We start from the raw sequence: 21,051 nt of genomic DNA, 5'->3' as shown, positions 1-21,051 counted from the left end.
AGATTCGTTGCGTTTATAAGGCCGAAGTACGCGCTAAGCGCGTCCTGCAGGACCGCAATAAAGTTTTCCGGTAATGCCGTTCTTTGAAAAAGCCACAAAGCCGTTAGAAGCCAGGAGGAAGAAGTTTAGGCAAGTCCATGCACTTCCGATCATTTTCACGCTGGCTGAACCGGCATGCTTGCAGCTGCTGTAAACGTTATATTCTCTTGAGACCCGAACAAAGCTATGGAACATAATCGCTTGTTAAGCTGGTTTTTATTGCCTACTGTTATGTTACGAACATGAAAGGCATTTCCTTTATTTTTAAATTGTGAATACCACGGACAGATGCCAAAAGTTACATCTCCACGTACGTGGAAGAAGTAACTATTTCCTCATGTTTGCTATGGTAAAAACTGTAATTCATTGCCTAAAGGTTGAGATGAAATTGCAACTACGTGTAGTACATTGCCATGTTGCTGCTGCATCCCGTGTTTTCCCACAATCCATAGGAAATCGAAAAACACTTCGAGGTTTCTTTCCGACATCTGTGACAAAACAGAGCTCAAGTGACAAATTTCTAGAAAGCGCATGACACGAACGTGATTTAACCACTTCCGTACAGTTCGGCATGCACCGGACTTCATATCCAGGATGGGTATCTTGAGTAATCGCTTCCGAGTTAATTTTGCGAAAGACTGAAGGCAATGTGCAATATAATGTACAAAGTGTCATAGCAGGATACAGCGCCAGATGTCACTCTAGTCCTTTTGTAGAGAACCGTGCGGAGCGACGTACCCTGTCCTGGCGGGCGGTGTCCTGTAGTCATGGGCTGGGGCAGGGCCGCCGGCGTCCTCTGTGAGCGCGTACTTGTTGCTGATGACGGGAACTCGAGCGGCTTCGATGTCGGCCTGCCTCCTGCCCGCCGCCGATCCCGGAGGCAAGCGCGACGACAGAGGGTATCCGCCGCCACCTCGCGCCGGACGGCACGCGGACAGCTCTTTGTAGCTGGGAGGCGCCGCCAGTGACGAGCCTGCATTGAAATGAAAGGAAAAGTTGATTTCATCTGACGCATGTGTATCCACAACCTCTGGTTAGTTGCGGATCCTTAGACTAGTTGCGTTACGCAGTAGGATTCACTAAAAAAAGTAAGCCAAACGTGTTTCCACACATATACGAACTGTAAGCTGTACACGCGTTTTCCATCGAGCGTTGTGGGGTATAATTTTCACATTTAAACCGTAATTGAAATTTTGTCATTAGCAATCGGAAAAGGAATCGATGGAGGGGCGATCGTTTAACGCGCGCTGCGAAACCTCCCTGCTGATGACGAGAGTCTTCTCACCGTGGCCTGCACCGGCGCCCTGACCCATGTTGCGGCCCACGGACCGGGGCTGCATTTGGAATTGCTGCTGGTAGCGTTGCTGCTGTTCCTGGTGGAAATGTTTGCGCGCGTAACGCCCTTTAGCCTGCATAGAGTTCGGGAGGGAAGGAAATGGCAAATCAGGGCACACGCAAACACTTCCGCAACGTGAGAAAGAATGAATCAGATAACCAACAGTTCAGTCAGAAACTCTGTGGATGGCGCAACAATATCGATGTGAATATTACTAAGTAATCAATAGCTGGGGGTAGACAGTTGTTTATGTTATTAACAAGACTGTTCTAAATGATGACAGGCATTACATGACATGACGTTGTTACATAGACAACTATTTGTTAGAGTGTCCTGAATTTGACGCAGAATGTAAAGTGTTATTATAAATGGCTCGAAGTGCGAGATGGGCCCACACTCAAGCGTAAATGGTATTTTGTGCCCGCGAGTGCACTGTATATTTAGGAGAGGGATGTTTCAGCTCCTCCTAAAGTTCATCCGTGATACAGAGTTAGAAGGTGAATATCGAGCAGTGTGGGTTGGCGTGGAATGAATGGCGCGCAGCCTGTTGCGCCCCGGCTCAAGTCCATCCTAGCCATTAATATTCCTTTCGTTATCAGATGCCGTTGTACTACCAGATTTAATCTCACGAGCTTCAAACCTTACTGCACTTGATAAGTACGCTCGTGTGGCGCAGCTCAACTTTTGCAATGCTCGTCGGTCCATGTGCGGAAACTCCTCCTCGTCCTGCTTCTGATCATCATCATCATCATCATCATCATCATCATCATCATCATCTCATTTTTCTCAAAGCAGGAAAGGAAGGGTGAGCGCAGTCGTAACAAACTCACCCTTTGCACGGCCTTGCGGTGACAAATGGAGCAGCATATGTAGCGGTAGGAGAACTTGAAGCTCTGGGCCATGGCGTCGCCTATGTTCGACAGGCACAGTAGCATCAGGGGAATGCCCACGATGGCGTACAAGATGGTCACCACCTTGCCCTGGGGCGTCTTGGGCGCGATGTTGCCGTACCCTGGAACGCGAAAGCATCCGAAAAGTAACTTTACAATGCGGAAAAGCTGCGTTATTGCCTTCCTCATCGGCAGGTGAACAAGACATGTGCAATACTAAAGACGCTCCGAATAAGAATTCAATGTAATGAAGTGACCTTATTTTCGTTTTTTTATTTGGGGAGGGCCGAAAAAAGAACTGCTTGAATAGTTTGATGCGCCCGTCAACACCTACAGTGCGAGGCAGCAGATGTCAAGATTATGTGATGAACAAAAAATTTTATGTGGATGTTTGCCAGAATGAAACAAATCTAAACGTGAGTACTAGCACTAAATATATTTAAAAATAATATAACGAAGTATGTAGTCAAACAAAAAAAAATGCACAGTGCTATTATTATTAAGGATCTGCAGCACAAGAGGCGACACGGGGACGAAACTGAAATGGGACAAGCGCTGTGCCGAGATGTGGGGGGGAGGAGGAGACAGCGCTTGTCCCGTCTCATTTTTGTCCCCATGTTGTCTTTTGCGTTGCACATGCTGATTATGAATTACCAACAAGCCCAGGCAACCACCGTAGTATAAGTTCGGTAACGGGTGAAAGATTTATCACATAGTAAGATGGTAACACAACAGACGTAAGTGGTTATGTGTGACAGAGAAAGTTTAACGAAAGCTGGAGACGTCAACCCTACTATGTTCAGGGCTTGCTACTTCAGGGCTTGCTACTTTTATATAACACGAAAAGGAGAAACTTGCGAACAAAAAGAAAAGAAGTGAACTACGAATAAATAAACAAGTCGAGCCAATGACCAAACAGTAAACGTAAAGAGAGAATTTTCAACAACCAACTGACTTCAGCATAACAGCCGCCGGGCCTTCGTTGCTTGGAATGCGTCGCCACTTCTATTCCAGGGCAATAAGAAATCACTAGTGACGATTGCAGTGCATAATGTTGGTAGATACGAACAAACATCGTTCAACATAACACGCAAACTCAGTTGAATTCACGTGAACACAGGAACAAGCGTTATTTTAAGTAACGACGTCTGTTGTCGCAGGTGCCATGTTGAAAAAAAAAAAGGGGGGGGGGGGTAGGCCGACAAAATACGATTTACGAAAGAAGTTTACCGTTCGCTGCGCCATTCATCGTGCGATGACCAAATTGATCACGCGGCAAATTCTGCGGAAGGTCCAAGCGGAAGTTAAGTATGGTACAAGAGCCTAATCTCGTCGCTGATTCTCAATATGTGGCGGGCGTGAATATGTGTTCTGCGACCAGATCACAAGTCAAGTTTAAAACTGATGAGCACTGTGGCTTAGCTTCACAGCGTCCTATACTGCTGTTACGCTACATGCAGGAATACATCAGTGTCCGTTTGTAGAGTAGAAGCGTCAGTCTGTAAAACAAGGGTTTTAAATCCGAACAGTACGATCATCACGGTTTACATTTGAAAGCCCACTAATTATTTTCGCCAAACGTAGAGAGAGAGAGAGAGAGAGAAGGGAAGACAGAAAGGCAGGGAGGTTAACTAGACTGAGTCCAGTTTGCTACCCTACACGTGGGGAGGGGAATGGGGAGTGAAAGAGTGAGAGAGAGAACTTAGGTATAGGATGTCTACAGTCTGGCACTCAAGTCTGTTTCCCTCAGGTAGCGAAAAACGTAATTTGAGTAAAAGATTAGGGCATTAAGAAATCTTACCTCGCACGCTTCTACAGCGAGCAGTTCTTAGGGAAAGGGGGATGGTAGAGGGAGAGGGATGTTAGAAAAATCCGCGAAAAAAAAAAAACTAATATGAGCTGTTGTTCAGATTGTCGTACAATGTAAGATGCCTGTTTCACAATTTGCAGACTCCACGTGCAAAACATTGATTTACTGTAAAGTTAGCTTTACTTTGAGCTTTAATGCGTATGGCGTAGCCAGATTTACAGGCTATTAAGCCGTTATTGTCCTGTTGTACACATGTGCGTGCGTGCGTGCGTGGGCGCGTGAGCATAAGTGTACAAAAGTTTGAAATTTCGATATCGTTATATCAGATCACAGATATTCTGCAGGCGAATAGCAAAGAACGGGCTTTTCTCCATGAGCTCTCAATTTCGGCACGAAGTCTTCTTGCGTTTTTTTTTCTTCTTGCTGTTGAAGCTTTGCACAGAGCTTCGTGAAATAGTAAATCAAGACTTCTGACGTCGACTGCAGCAGTAAGGCAGCAGGGCGAATAAGTCTGCTACAACCTGAAATGTAGGCTGCGGGGGATAAGAAAAGCTACCTCCTCCAAACGCAAACTCACTTTGCAAACAACTCGTCCTCGGGTCGTTACAATGGGCTTTCAAGAGCGCTAGAAAATGCAGCAGTTAGTTTTTATGGGGCCGCCTCTAAACAAGACCGCACCGCTTAGGCTGGCCCGTAGCAAAAGAAACAAAACACGTAGAGTCAGACAACGCATGCAGAACGGCCGGGTCACTCGGCGCGAAACAATGCCTCCGAGGCGAGAACGTAGACGAACCCGCGGCCTCTCGAGGCCGCCAGGCTCGGGGCGAATCTAGAGCGCGGCCCGTCCGTTCGCGTTCCGTCCTTGTTAGCGGTGACGTCACCGCTGACGTCGGCCGCGGAACGGAACGAAGAACAAGATGAAAGGCGGCAGCAGTTTTCGGGAAGGGCGGTCCTAAAATTAGAACCGAGTTCGGCAAGTGCTCGCCACTACCGCCGCTTCTTTCTTCTTCTTTTTGCCTCGTCCCTCTCATCCAACTGTCTTCTTTTCTTTTCCTCTCTCTCTCTCTCCCCCCCCCCTCTTTCTGCTCTGTTCTCTTTTGTGCTTCGTGTTCTGGGCGCTCCAACCCTCCTCTAGGCTCTGTCTTTCCACGCACTCTTTGTGTCTTGCACCGCGCGACCGTCTCGCCTGCACCTCTCGTGGTTTTCTCTCTAACCGCGCCCTCCTCCTCCTCATTTTCCTGCCCGTCTCGAAGTGCGTTGTCTCTCCTCCTCCGCCACTGCGGCGCCGGTGTGGCCCGACCTTTTGTCGGCGTCTGGCAGGGCCACGATCACGGGCGCTCATCGCCGGCCCTGGCGTATGGAAGGACGCGCGAAGGCGAAGCGCAGCTCAGCGCGTCCCCCCGAGGCTCCCTAGACGCCGTTCGGTCGCCTCGAGAACGTGTGCGTCAGGCACCGCAAGTACAGTGTCGCGCGCACTCCCTGCCTCGCCTTTCCTGACGCCGGAGAAAGCGAAAATACTCATTGTGACGGCAGCGACCCGAAAGGAGAGGGCGATATGCGCAGAAAAAAAAGAAACGCACGTATACCAAGGCAATGTATGGACGACTGAAAGTTCAATACATCTGCGCAAATACGTAAGCGAAGGTTTCGCTTCCACCGTTCGTTTAATGGACAGGTGCATCAAACACTTATTTGCAATGAAGAAATAGACTAAACATAACAGAGACATATGCGTTTCCGTTGATGTACTTTTATTAGAGTTGCTTCAATGTTTTTTTTTTTCCTTTTTTTTCAATGAACAAATGCAATAAAGCCGAAGTTGCGTCCACCTTTGCATTGAATGAATGCAGAGAGTGGCACCTGCGCATCTGTGCTTGCACAGCGCGCCTAAAACTGAATTATTATTGTATTCGTGCAATAAAACTTCAGTTGATAGATTCATTAAACTGGTAGTTTAATGCATCAGCAGAAAAACGAAAGGTTAAAAAGAAAGTTTAATTATTCCGTGGTTTTAATAAATACACATAGTGACGACTACGCATCTGTACTCATGCAACGTTCATTCATCTGAGACATTAAAAATTCAATTGAGAGTTTAGCGATATATCCCGTGGGTTTCCGTTTCTATGCTTTTACAGTCGGGTACTCAAGTCTGTCGTTTTGCGGGTGCTGGCTGTTCCCTTGCTGGTATTGAACCTGCGACTTCGAATTTAGCAACGAAACGCCATAGCCGTCGAGCTTCCGCGGCGCGTAGAAGTGAAGCGAAGACATTTCAGTAAACATCAAAGAAAGCTCCGCTTATCACCGTATCACACATATGCGAGGGATTAGCCGATTTTTTGTCACCCTCCCTTTTCTCTCGTGTAAGGAAATCCAAGATTGAGACGGGGGCCGACAGATGGAGTAGCGAACTGGGGGTGTAGAAGTTACATAAACAGGGATAAAGTACCTTAAAAAGGTCAGCCAGCCTTTTCTTGAGGCAATTTATCCCTGTTTACATAACTTCAATACCTCTCGCGTGAGGTAGCAATTTGGATAAAGTCTACTTTAACCTCCTTCAATTTCCGACTTCCTTCCCTCTCTCTTCTCGGTGTGTTACCGTCTCATTTGCAGTGTCGCCATGATGGGCGCCAACCGAGTTCGCTCGAGTTCCCACCTTATTGCGAAAAGTGCTCGCGGGACGAGGTAAACGCGACGACAGGAACCCCGGGGGCAACGCCGGGATAACGGCCAGTGCGCGACGAGTATCGACGTCGGCGCGGCGGGCGAAACGGCCCGGTGATTGAGCGCCCTTGCGAGGGAGCCGGCAGAGCATGTATACACTCTATGTGCGCTGCTGCGCCGCGATGAACAGCCCGGTTGCAAAGAATAATATTTATCGCGCGTCGCTCGTTGATTATCTGCTCGCTTCCGGGCTGAGATGAGATTTAGAGGTCAGCTCGCTGGCTACGCGACGGCCCTCCGCAGCAGGGCGATGATGTTTTCCATGTTGTTTGCGAATGGAAGGAGTGTTCGCAAATTGAGTGCAGGTCGGATATCAAGGGGAAGCTTATTTTCGAAGCGCCGTGTTTGCTTTGTTATTTCCGCACTGTGGAATAACTTTTTTTTTAACGCACTTGTGACCGCAAAGAGTCATTCGCTGCTTCATTGACGCGGCACAACGACACCTCCCACGTTTAGTGGTACCATATAGAGAACCTCATGAATCCCAACGACTTTTTCTTTGAACGCGCACAAACCGCAATGTTCAAGCTCATGTTTGGAGACGCTATTAGAGCATCCGGCACCGCCAGCCTCGAACTGTCTAGAAAAAAACGAAAAGAAAAACGGAGTGAGAACGTTCAAGACTTAATGCGCAGCATCGCTTGTGGAAGAAATAATGACGCCGAACTTATTTCTAAATCAGTGAAATGACACTACCAGGGGTGCTTGGTTCAAGATCACTTACTTTTGTATTCATAAATGCATCTGAATATGGAGCCCATGTTCGACTCCCTGTAAATGACGACTGTCGTGAACGCGCCGAAGGATACGCAATGGTCATGTTCACGCCAGGCATCATTTATATCAAGTAAAGAATGGGCTGCAAGTTAAGATGCATTTCTGAATACGAGGGTTAGAAAAGCTAGCGTGACTCGGTAATTATGCCCAACAGCCACAAGGGGTATAAAACTGAAAGAGTACATGGACGATAACGAGAGTACATGAAAACGCCGCAACAAGCGACAGAGGAATAATTCGCATTGCTTCAAAGTTATTACATCGAAAAATATGGGCTTGAGGTTAGACGCGAGTGGTCGTGTAACCAGATGATACCAGAGATCTTCGCCGGGATGTTTAATGCCTAACACAGACAACAGGAGATCAACTAAGCTAGCATTACGGCTACAATAATATTCCTGACCAGCCTGTGCAGGGTAGGGGTAATCGGAGGTATCCAGAAGAGGTCATCTCCCTGCAAGGTACGTAAAAATACATTGACGGTGATGGCGACGACGACGATGATAATAATTATGATTGCGGTTGCGGGTACAGAGGGTAGAAAATACCGAGGAGGAGGGCAGATACGTAGTGATTATATTATGAAGTTTCGAGGTGCACACTAAGCACGATTGTAGCATGGCTGGGACAGATAAAAGAACGTCCGGTGATATTTTTTGTCGTGGCGGTATAGATTCAATTACTCTGTGCCGTTATATACTGTGGAAGCGGAGTTAATGAACTTTTTATTAGTCGCCACCTGTTACCATTCACAAATTCATCCTGCGACTCAGGTGCTGTGCGCGTTAGCAAGACACGCAGCTTCACTTTTCCGAGTAAACAGGAGAGATATTACTGAACCATCGTGCAACACCTGTGATCCGCTCTATCTGTGCTTAGCGCCGAGTTAAAGTAATGACGTATAAACACTGAGCGCGCAAGTAACACGTGAAAAGGTTCCGTCTTCGTCCACAGTTTAGCCATCTGGGTCACATACAGTGACCGGTAACAATGGCTCCCGTTTCTAGCCTTACCTGTTCGCAATTCAATCTCACGAATGGTGTTTTGTTTAGAATCCCTCCTAAATGAAAGCTGTCTGAGCACCACTTCGTTTCTTCTTTCGTTCGTTTTGCTTGTCACGATATTGAAAACCCATATCACCAAGCTGATTTACTGCAACATGCAACTCTAATTAATCTGAATAGGATTCTTACGATAAATATAATTCACGTAGAGGGAGCGAAGAGAGTGTTTGCGTTCCGCAAGAAAAAGGTAAAAAGGTTAACCAGGCTGAGCTAGGCTGGCTGTGTGTCGGCGAGGAAAGACCGATAGGAGGGCGAGTAGACAGACTCGCGAATTCATCATCCAGTCGCAAGCGATCACATATTCCAGTGCTCTTCGAAAAGCACAGCAGCACTCTTTCTTTTGGGGTGGGGGTGGGGGAGGGGGGCGCTTCTTTCAGCGCTAAAGGACGTGGACACGGTTCCAATACCTCTTTCTCTGTCATCTGACCATCTCAGAGCAGTGCGACTGGCAAGCTCTTGATCGTGGAAGGAAGGGAAGTCACATGACAAGCACTTCACGGTTGCTTCAAAACTGCAGTCAACGATGCGCATCATTCTAATTACGAGAAAATTCGCGTAAGCGAAAATTAAAAAAAAACGCGCAGGAAGCACAGTAAAGAGCCTGCGCTGGTTAAGGCGGAGCAAAGTCACGGATAGACTCCGGCGTTTCCAGCACGCCGGTCAGCCGCCGGCAGAGTCGGATACGCCATGCCGGTGACGCCAGGATCGCGCTGCAGCGCGGCGTTGAGTTGTTGCAACAAGCACATGCGCGCAAATGTGCGGCAGGCAAGCGAGCGAGCGTTTTTGTTTGTTTGTTTGGCGAAAGCGCAAACTCGGTGCACTGTTTTCAGTGCACCTGAAATGTATGCCAGCATGCCGTCGGCCAACGAAGCTGGCGCGCGATGCATTCCGGTCTAGCGGCTTAAGCGTAAGATAAAGCACGTTCCATTCGCGTGCCGGCCGCGTCAAAGCGCGCTGAGCGCTCGCCAGCCACGCAGAGTGCGCCGGACGCTAGGCTGTAAGGCGTCCACTTGTCGCAGCGCGTAGCGTAACTGCGCCGCGCGTGGCGCGCGCCCACGTTACGCCGGACTGTGTCAACGCCTTAAGAGCAGCATTACTTACGCATTCATAGCGGGCGGGAGAGCGCGCCGGTTGGTGAAATCCCTCGATAGCCACAGCCCAGAGTACAGGCATAGAGCGTAGATTCATTCAGTCTATTGTTGACGTCACTGATCGGCTCCATTACGTCATATGCAGGAGACCATTACCACATACTCACGTAGAACAGACCTGACGACGAACGAATGAACCGCCGCAAATGACACGCTCCTCCGCAACTGCGATAATGCTAAGCTATACCGTCTCGTGACTGGGGCGATTCGCCGCTCTGCAGCGCGCAGAGGCGCCGTTTCACGCGTTCAGCATATTTATGACGTCAGTGATGAATGGTGTTACGTCAAATATACGGAGGCACTAGCGCCAACCTAGACTAGACCTGACGACGAAGGAACGAGGCGGCGGGTGCACTCCGCTTCCGCGGCCGCGCATCCTCGCGTCGGTTGACGCCGTGAAGGAGAGGGCCTCCCCTGCGACGAGACAGCAGGCAGGTCGCTCGCACACACATGGGAGCTCTTCTTTCCTCGTCGAAGGGTGTGTGTGCGTGCGCTGAGTGTGCGTATGTGTTCGTCGTCACGCAGCAGAGACGACCCAAGCACCGTCGTGTTTCGGCGGTGGGTTTTAATTTGCCTCGGTTCACGCGCGCCTCGCGGGCAGCCCGCCAAGATATGCGACGCGGAGACACAACGCGCACTCGCCTCGACGGCGAGGGCGGTTTCTCTCGCTCACTGGAAGGAAAAGCCCCTCCTGTGAGGAGGTGAGGAGGAGGATAATTGCGGGAAATGGTGTTTGTAGTTCTGTCTCGTTTCTCGTAAGTCGCAAAAGAGCACGGTCGTGACTGCAGACAGAGCGGGGAGAAGAAGACGGAGAGAAAGGACGGTTTGGAGGAAGGGGAGGGGAGCATACACTCTCAGGATGGCAGCACGAACACAACGACCACTGATACACTGATCTATTCTGGAACACAAAGGACAAAACCTCGACGATCAAAGCACACACGCACGCATGCACGCACGCATTCACTCACTCTCCTCACACACGATTTCACTCTTGCGCAAATGTGCGCATACGCACGCTTTTTTATTTCGCTTTCTCACTCTCATACGCTCATTCTTGCCCGTACGCATACTCGCCCTTTCTTTCACTGTTCTCGCGCACACCTTCACTCCCGCACATGTACTCACCCATACACACACACGCTACACATGTACACTCCAATACATGCGTACACACATACGCGACATGCACCTACAGGCGTCCGCGCAGCCCGGCCAGAGACTCCCGGGAATGTCAACACAGACTCCCACGAGGGACTCCAGCCAGCACGACTCGCCGAGGGGGGCTTCGCCGAAGAAAGCGTCCCCGTTGTGACCGGGTGCGCCTGATCCTTGATAGTGCGACGGGAAAAAAATGAGTCACTGCGAGCAGCGCTAGCCGTGCGAGCGGTATAAATGAACCCGGCTGCGGAACGAGCGCTTCCTGCTTCCAGTGAAGCTGCTCTTCCCGGTAATGCGCGCACTTCGCCGCCACGTATGTGGAGCGATTCATGTCTCTAGGTGATGAGGCAGAAACATGTTCCTCTCTTTATTTCTTCGGGCCTCGACCTGATGTCTGTCTGTGGCTTCTTGGCCATTCATTGACAGCGTTATGCTTACTTCTTTCAGTCCCATTCCTACGTACGAGTGAAGTTTGCCGTAATGTACGAGATGGTGGGTTAGTTTGTGAAGCGTTCTTTGGGCTGCTGCGCAGGACAGAACTCAAGAAATACAAGAACGTAAAAAAGCGCCCGCGCCCTTTCTTCTGTCCTTGTCTGTCCTCTACGCCGCAGCCGAAAACTGTCTGCACCATCTGTTTCTTCTCGCGTTTAGCCTTACCTACATGCTTGCGTTTACAATTTGACACAAACGGCTTTGTGATCTGCTGGAATGAATGTCCGACATTGTGTAAGTTTTTGTTAAATAAAAGACTTAACAAATGCTTGCTCAAAGCGTGGTATCGTGAATTGCCGTGTAATGCAGGCATACGTATATCATGAGACACGGACCTGAAGAATAGAGATATTTGAAACCCAAGAAATCTCCCTACGCTGCCTCGAAAAGGGATGATGATGATGAAGCAACATTTACTGGGCCCGAAATAAATCGGAGGTGCACGCAGGCACCAGAATGGGTGGTTCCCTAGTTACGGGACCCATATATGTTCCCAGCAGCACCTGGCCCCTGTCCGTCAGCGCAAGCTGAATCGGTAGGGCGGGGCTGGATAACAAGGTCTCCCATCGCTCAAGGGGTTGGCGAAAAGGGACGCCCCCACATATTCAAGACAGAAAGCAACGTAGCATGAGAACGCTATTTCCGCTTTTGTTTGTGCCGTCCATTAAACGGCGCGTCAGCACCTAGTGTTACAAGGCATCCGCATAGAAGCGAAGCGCCTGTTGCATGCATAGAAGTGGGGACAAGGAAGGTTAAGCGTTCTGAGACCGTGGTCTCATTTGACGTGCGTTTTAGCTGTGTTACTTTAATGCCAGACAGCGTTAATTTCTGGCTTAAGTGCTAAACTCAATCGTCGCGACTATGCGGTGTCAGAACCTCTGTATAGCATTCCCGCGAGTTTGATAAGCACGAAATAAAACGCCGTGTTTCAGTGTGAAACAGTTACGAAGAAGTTCACGGGAGGTTCTCTTGCACCAAAAATGCTGAAGGCACCACGTCGCGCATAAGATATGCTCGTTTAACCAACTTGCAATCCTGGATAGAGAGTGTTGAAAAGGTGTTTCACGTTCGGGGTGTTTTTTGGCTTGCCTTTACATATCGTCGAGAGAGGGAAAAATCCAGAGAAACGCCGGCGGTGCCCGACAAATTAGGGGAAAGAATGCGCACATTAATTCAGGAAGAAGCAATTAAAAAGGAACATAGGCGCACATCTGTACACGAGCTTGAGCAAGGGAAATAGTGCTTTCCCGTGCCATGTTTTACGTCCCCCGACCCTTATTCAATAAAGTGCTGGTGGAAAAACTCTGCCAGGTGCATTCGCTAACAGCAGCGCTGCGTGAAAAATGCACCTCCGTTTCGTATTAAATGCACCCAGCAAAAACCGTAAAGTCGCATTGATTGGGGCAGATGGACGGCTAAAACTGCTGGAGCAGCCGCGCGACGAGAAGCAAACTGCCGCTACAAGCGCGAAAGACGTGTGTGTCTAACACCACCGCTTCAATGCTCGCATCAGCTCTCACCACTCAGCATGTTAGTCAAATAATATAGCAAGCACCTATTGCAATAAGGCTCCTAGGTTGCACCAAACATACTGCGATGTCGAGGAAAAAGAAAATGCCAGCAGGCGCACCCGCAGTCTTTGCTTCAGCAGAAGGCTTGCCTGTCACTACGGAAACTTATATAATGCGACGAACAAGCTTCGGATAGAGACCAGCGCCCTGGAAGAAGGCGTAAACCTTTCTATTTAACGTGGATTAACGCGATGGGGCGAATAGTTAGAGCTGCAACAAATCGCGCCTCTGTATATAGCAGCCCCGTTTGAGGAGTCGTCGTGTGCCGCGCATTTCGGCGGCACTGTTAAACTAAATTCCGGGATTTGACGCGCCAAAACCGCGACCTGATTCTGAGGCAGGTCGTAGCCTGGGGCATCCAAATTGAAATTTTAACCGCCTGTAGTTCGTTATTTCGTACACCTAAATCACGAGCATTTTGCATTTCGCCCCCCTTGCAGTCCCCACCCCAGCCGGGACTGAACTCGCGACCTCGAGATCAACCGCGCATGCGCCGTAACCACTGGGCTACCGCTATACCGGCAGCGCCACTGTTCCGCAGACAGCAGTTACGCCGTCAATCCGGCTGCGCATCCACAAGATGGACGGTGCGAGCAGACGACATATCCGGGAAAATATTGATACTTTTTACCCTACCCTCTTCCCGAATACTATCTGCACCTTCAGCAACACAAAGATAAAAGGTAGCGAAGAAACAACGGCTAATATTGGCCGCGATGGCTGTTGTTTTGTCGGAATTGGACGGAATTAGCCGACTGCCAGGAATATGGTCTTTTTAGCAAAGTAATAATAACCGAAGCCGGCGCTTCTTGGCATACTTACAAAGAATCCTAAATTCGCGGCGCTCGTCTGAAAGAATTCGTTTGTGACAGGTAGCTCAGGATATTTCGTCCATGCGGGTCACGGACGAGGCGCAAATGAGAGCAATCAGTGACGTGTAGTCTCGCGACGCGCATTCCAGTGTGGCATGAGAGCATCACGTGGCAGATCACGGTATGACGGCCCTCCGATTTATCACCTCAACGAGTTAGCTGCTTTGTAGACGAGACGACAGAGTTCACATGCATCATCATCATCATCATCATCATCATCATCAGCCTGGTTACGCCCACTGCAGGGCAATGGCCTTTCCCATACTTCTCCAACTACCCCGGTCATGAACTAATTGTGGCCATGTTGTCCCTGCAAACGTCTTAATCTCATCCGCCCACGTAACTTCCTGCCGCCCTTTGCTACGCTTCCCTTCCCTAGGAATCCAGTCCGTAACCCTTAATGACCATCGGTTATCTTCCCTCCTCATTACATGTCCTGCCCATGCCCATTTCTTCTTCTTGATTTCAACTGAGATGTCATTAACTGGCGTTTGTTGCCTCACCCAGTCTGCTCGTTTCTTATCCCTTAACGTTATACCCATAATTCTTCACATACGGATTTCACATACGGAAGTGCATTAACCACAATCCCCACTCGCAACGTCCATAGATGTGCAGAAGCGAAAGGCTAAATTTCCGGACCCGGGGTGCTATGCAGAATGGCCCGAGTTTGCCAAAGTTCGGGTTTTCTGCGAGATCTGGCGACGCCCTCAGATGAATGAGCCAATAGGAACAATACATAAAATTCTCGGCACGCCTCCAGTTTCGTTTACTTACCTAGATTCAATCTTGGGTTATCATCGCTTATCGCTTTTCACCTCATGAGTGGACGAAAAAAAGAGAAGTCACGTGGTGATACCGGCGTTGTTTTCTTTCAGTTATTTAGGGTGCTTCCCAGTGCATTACTTGGGCAAGTAAGTCATAGAATTATTATTATTATTATTATTATTATTATTATTATTATTATTATTATTATTATTATTATTATTATTATTATTATTATTATCGTATTCGAGAAAGAGGAAAGGGTTGGCGTGAGATTGTGTGGCATGTGCACAAACAGGAGACATGGCGGTGACGTGCCCCAGAAAGGCGTGGGAATCGGCTTGCGCCGAGTGTGTCGATAAATAGCGGCACGGTCACGGTATCGCGATATTGCGTTGATAAAAATAGGAGCCGCTAGCGCGTAATCAAATCTGTGTTTTGAAGCGAGGAAGCGGCGTGCGCAGGGTGCGCTCGTGTTGACTTCATCGTCATCAACAACCTATATTTATGTACCTGCAGGACAAGGGGTTCACCCAACGATGTCGAATTGCATATACATGTAATGCGCTAGTTGATTCCAACTTGCGCCTGCAAATTTCCTAATTGCGTCACCCCACCCGTGTTGACATACGTCGCTTTTATCTCGGCATTTTATTGTCTGCTGCTATTGCGCTTTCCACGCTATCTTTGTTCACTGACTGCCGTGGAGCAAGCTCAGACGAGCCAGAAACTAGGGACATCCTGCATAGCACCGCTGGGTCACGCATAAACCGCTCCACGGTCACGCTCAGGACTGGCGCGAGTCTCTGGCGGTGACCGTGAATGTATCCAACACGAGATCACGACCAGCTTGTTCAGCGAGCAGTTCGATATCTTAGCGACGCACAGAGGTGATAGGACGTACGAATCGTTTTCTTTTTCTTTCTGTGGCCGACAGTAAGAAAGAAAAAACAAACAATTGTGCACGCATTTAACGCTGTCCATTTTTGACCCCAGTGTAGCGAGATCGTTTTTACAACAGAAGCATGGGTCCATAAATACGCCACTGCAACAGGAAGGGAGCCTTATTTTCGTTTCGGCTGTCATAAATTAAGCCCTCTTGACAGCCAGCAGTGAGACGACTCCTCCGCGCTAAGGAGAGCGTGAAATCTGTCTGGCTCTTCCCGCTTCTGTTGCTTAGTTTATTGGAGACGTTACGCAGGCGGACCTGCACTTAGCCAGTCTGGCAGGTTGCTTTAGATGTCTGTCCCTGCGTGTTTGTCTGTGTGTGTGCGTGTGTGTGTGTGCCTGTGCGTGTGCGTGTTTGTCTGTGTGTGTGCGTGTGTGTGCGTGCGTGTGCGTGTGTGTATGTGCGTGTGTGTGTGTGTGTGTGTGTGTGTGTGTGTGTGTGTGTGTGTGTGTGTGTGTGTTTGGGTGCGTGCGTGCGTGCGTGCGTGCGTGCGCATGCGTTTCTTCGCTCGCCATATAACTTCATTCAGAGACTTTCAGTTAAGTGCAGCGACTAAATGGAAAGCGCGGAGTGACTTCATAAGCAGACGTTTGTAGCCGGTAGTCATGACAGCCTTTCCACATCTCAACGACAATAGCTCCTACTTTGCAGAAAGCCTGCACGTTTTAGCCACGGCATCTATCGGGTAGTCTCGAGAGCCCATACATAATTGCGGATTCCAGTGATGCCTAGCGTAGTCTAATTATTTTGGGGTGAAACATTCTTTAGATAACCTACCCAGTTGGACTGATAGTTACAGAGTAATTTAATGATTTGTTGGTGGTTGTCTGGCGCATCTCGAGCACAGGTCTACGGGATCACGTGGAAGTCTCATGCCTGGCGTCTCTACAGCATAGCGCACGTGAAAGCCTCGCATCTAGCGTCCCAAGCACGGCGCATCCAACGCATACAAAGATTTGGCGATTCAGCCTGCAGGACGAAGCCTTGTATGACTGACTGAATGAAAACTTTACGAATGTTAAGAGGTGCCGTTACGTTAGGCAGGCGCTCAGCCCACGGCTCCCCTAGTGAACGTTTCCAGGCACTTTTCGACGTATAGTCTACTAGGCAGCGTTGGTCGTGCCGTGCCTTGGCGAGAGAGAGTGATCTAGTCCAGTGTCCCCTCCCCTTCCCCAAGGCACTGTGTTCGTGCTCCCTAAAGGGCTGCAGAAAACTCTTCACAATCACACACTCGCTCTCTCTCTCTCTCTAGATTGAAGGGGGTAGAGAGAGAGAGAGAAAGAAACAGAGAAAAAGGCGGTGATGAAAGGTGGTGATGATGAAAACTTTAATAAATACTTGGAGCCTTATGCTTACATGCTATAGTATAGGGCCAGCTCTTGGTCGCGTGAAGCGGCCGGCAGTTGGTGGCGCTCGGCGACTTCCAAAGGCCAGTGCACCAGCTGTTTCTGGACAGCTGGGTCGGAGCTGGACAACGCGACCTCCCATCGCTCTAGGTCTGTGAGCAGCCACTGAGAAGGTGACCTCGACCAGTGTCCGAGGACTCTCGTTTCAAACAAAGGGCGATAGTCCAGTCTGTCTAATGCGGTTGAAAGTTCTTTCGCAAGGGGTAGAAGCACGGGTAACGATAGCAAAGTTTAGCGTTGCGCTCGACCTTCCCGGATGGTGCCCTAACCATACGCGGGTGCGACAACATATTGGCAGTATACGAAGCGCGCACGGCAACTATTGCTGGGCAGATGGAACAGCGTCCCATGGCTACCAGACGTCACACAACGCTTGCGTGATGATCGCCGCCAGTGGTGTTGCAGGCGTCGCAACTCGCCGACGTTGGCGTTAGTCAGCGTTCAGCGAAATATTAGGCAACGTTAGCCCAATGTTTACCGCTCAGACCACAACGCACACACACACACACATCAGCTCATGCAGTAGCGCTGTAGTGTGCTTGGGTTATGTGCGCGCACCACGCTTATGCCAGCAGCGGAAGACGTTTCCGATGCCTTTGCAATGGCCGTGCCCTCGCTCCGCCACCGAGGCATTTGAGCACAGCGTTGAGGGTGAGTCCGCTTTGATTCGTCGTTTTTGCAGCCGAGCGCACTATGCGTATCGCAGACACTCTAAAACTCTCCGCGCATGCGCTGTCAGCGCACAGCACAACAACGATGGCGGTGACGCCGACGGCATGAATGCGCCTCGAGTGTCTGTATAATCGGTATATTGAAGTAGAAAGGAAAAATCGTGAGGCGCCTCATCACGCCAAGCGACGCGCTCGCAAGAAAGTCTTTGCGGGCAATCACATGGTATAAAGCGGTGGCGAGACGAGACCGCCAGAGATGCTTATATAGACAGACCTCCGAGGAAGCAATGAAGCGGGAAGCCGAAAGAGAACGGCAGCGCATAGAGTTTCTCACTATGTTAGCTCTGTGCGTCAGCGCTAATCCATACTCTCTACGAGCCCTCTATCAGTATTGTTTGGAACACCTGATGTTCGACCACCTTGTCGCTTTTGCGCTAATAAACTAGCGCTAATTCGACCAGCTTAAGTCGCTTTTGCGCTAATAAACTCGATTTAGCTAGCTAACAATGTTGTTAGAAAGAGTTCACCTTTTACCAGTATGTATCCTTCCTCTTACATGAAAATGTCAAGAAAACCACGTTTCTCTCTCTCTCTGTCTTTGGCAATCTAAAAAAATATCACCGTTTCACCCGAAGGTCGAAGCACTAACAGCGAGCAAGGCACAAAAGACGGCGGATCCAACACTTTGTTGAATATACATTAACCGAAATATTGTTGAAACGTTTTGAATAAAAGTTGTGCAATGATACAGACGATACCTGCAATTTTATTATGTTTCTAACTACGCTGAAGAAACTGTTGCACTTTGTTTTTACCATCGTAGAAGTTGCCCTTTTACTTCGTGGTAAAACGAAAGTATAACCGTTAGCGTTCAGCACCACGTTTCTCAGCAAAGCGAATACGTGCCTGCCGGCAAGACGCGTTGTTCTTAGCTTCGATAGTGCGGGAGAACGCCTATGGACGCCGACCAGTGCAGACGCGTGCACATCGACCTCCGCATGATCTACATTTTCGGGTAGTTCATCCCCTGAAACCGCCCGCAAGTTGTCACCCGCTTGAAGGTGAAGTGCTCCGGCCTCGGAGGACACAACTCTCACCGAACTCGGACCATTTTTCACGATTTGACGGCCACTTGTCACTTCGCCCATGCGAAGCCTCCGCCACCTCGAGTAGGGGAGCGATGGCGACGCCGGGAGACGCGCGCCCGAAGACGTCAACCTTTCTCTACGCGTCAACCACGACCTCGCCGCAGTTACCGCGACAACCATGACATTGACTACGGAATCGCATCCAATGGCTCAACAACCCGCACTGGCTTTGAGCGAAGAGGTTATGGACTTTACCGCCCAAAACCGGGACGATGAACGACCGGCCGGATATTCCACCATGGCGTCCGCGCATGCCAACGCGCGTTTTCCCACCCAAACGGAGACTGACCGCGCAGAGGAGGGTTGGCAGATATCCCAATCGCTCAGAGCACGGAAGAAACAGACAAAGGAGCGGAATTTACGGCGACGAGGGGACTTCTCCGCGGACAGCAAGCATACAGCGGACAACCAGCCAAAACGCCGGGGTCGGCCCACGAGACACAGGCCCCCACCGCTACCCAAGGACGACCTGAAAGTGGCTTTTCAACCTCACCAGGGACTGCCACTGAGGAATGTAACCACCCGAGCGCTTTCCGACGAAATAGTGAAGGCCTGTCAAGGAAAAATAAGGTGGGACCGGTTCATCCTCCGCATCCACTCGGGCTTCAACTAGCACTAGCATCCACCCCGGATGCGACCGTCGCAATGGCGATGAGCGGCGTCACGTCTTTGAAGATCAACGGAAGACCGCACCTAGTGAATGTTTACGTCATGTCAGGCGAAGGAACCAGGAGAGGTGTTATCCACGGTATAGAGCCGCACACTGCGTCTGAGACTCTCAAAGCGAGCATCCGTTTTCGCACCCAGGGCGTGGAGCTGGTAGAGGCCCGGATGTTGGGAGACTCTCAGAGTGCTCTCCTTACTTTCTCCGGAGAAGGCCTACCGAGATACATTTACTACATAGGAGGTGAGAAGGAGTGCATTCCCTTTCGTAACACGGTCCAATTCTGCCGAGCGTGTGGGGAAGTTGGCTACCGCACCGACGTGTGCCCGCAACCAGGGCCCGCTTGCACAAACGCCAGCCTCTAAGTCTAGACTTAAATCCGAATCTTGTCTTATTGTAACCTAAAATAAGACTGGACTTTCCGGCCATCATGCCCACGTGCCGTACCTGCGGTGTGCGCAACCCAGAAGTAACTCGCAACTGTACCCCGACATGCGCAATTCGCTCTGGGGACCATCTAACTGGAGACCGCAGTTGCCCAAAACGCCTCAAGCCTGTACGAAACCAGGCAGCGAAACCACCCAAGAAACCACACAAGCCAGCACCTCGCTGGTTCTCCTCGGAGGACGAAGAATTGGAATGGGCTTCCGGACGAGGTGCGACCAACAGGAGTCGCTCAAGAACCCGCACGCTATCGAGCAACCGCTCGTAGCACGGTCAATCAGGGCAGCAGCGCCGAAGGTCCACGTCGAGGCCAAGACCAACCACACAGGAGAGCACGAAGGCGAAAGCCCATTCGAGAAGCAAGTCATCCGGGGCATCCCTTGCACAGAGCAAGCCACAGGCGAATCAGGTAAGCTGGGCGCAAGTTGTATCTCCCACTGCCAAACATACATCTGTTACACCCCCGATCACGCAACACCCTGAATAAAGAAGGGTATTAGACGAGAACAGACAACTCAAAATAGAATTAGAGGAGGTTAAGTCTAGGATGGCACGCCTCGAGGCACCACATTTAAAGCAATAGAGCAACACGCCAGGCCCAGCGAACGCACCCGCTGTGCAGGTCTTGACAACGCAGCAACCACAAACAGTGCCGCTAGCCTACCTCGTGCAGCAGATGCAGCTTGTCTTTGCCAAACTAGGACAGATGCAACGCGCCATTAGCGACCTAAGCCAGACGCAGAGCCCTCGCAAGAGAACTAGTGAAAGCCCGGGCTCCCCCACCAGACAACCGAAAGAAGTAGGACCGGGTTACGAGAACACCAGTGATGGCTAGACGAGATGCGTCATTTTGCCTTGCCGGATCACCGCAGCTTCCCTTAGACCGACCTCCACAATGCGTGGGATCTGCACATTGTTAAAGCGAATGGTCGGAAAGGTACGTGTCCTTCGTGAAGGGAACGAGCGGAAAAGAAAGCGCACGCGCGTAGCCGTTGTCATGCCGCCGTAGTTGCGCTATGTCGTGATGGTGACATGCCATCCTTGTCATTCTGCCGTCGTCGTCACTCTGCCATAGGTCTATTAAAACACGTTGACAATAATTTGCGCCGTCATCATC

At 50.0% G+C, this 21,051-nt stretch overlaps 1 protein-coding gene across 1 annotated transcript in view; it reads right to left on the bottom strand.

Annotated features, from left to right (window-relative positions):
- Positions 1 to 21,051, bottom strand: part of LOC126517727 (potassium channel subfamily K member 18-like) — a 36,621-nt gene that overhangs the window by 2,604 nt on the left and 12,966 nt on the right. Inside the window, exons 2-4 of the mRNA XM_050167523.2 lie at positions 2,206 to 2,387; positions 1,325 to 1,448; positions 778 to 1,012 (exon numbers count right to left, since the gene is read on the bottom strand). Coding sequence (XP_050023480.1) covers positions 778 to 1,012; positions 1,325 to 1,448; positions 2,206 to 2,387 — 541 coding nt within the window. The remainder of the gene's footprint in view (positions 1 to 777; positions 1,013 to 1,324; positions 1,449 to 2,205; positions 2,388 to 21,051) is intronic.

The sequence above is a fragment of the Dermacentor andersoni genome, chromosome 3, assembly GCF_023375885.2.
Source record: "Dermacentor andersoni chromosome 3, qqDerAnde1_hic_scaffold, whole genome shotgun sequence".
NCBI lineage: Eukaryota > Metazoa > Arthropoda > Arachnida > Ixodida > Ixodidae > Dermacentor > Dermacentor andersoni.
The sequence above is the reverse complement of the archived record's forward strand: the minus strand, read 5'-3'. Positions and strand labels throughout refer to the sequence as shown.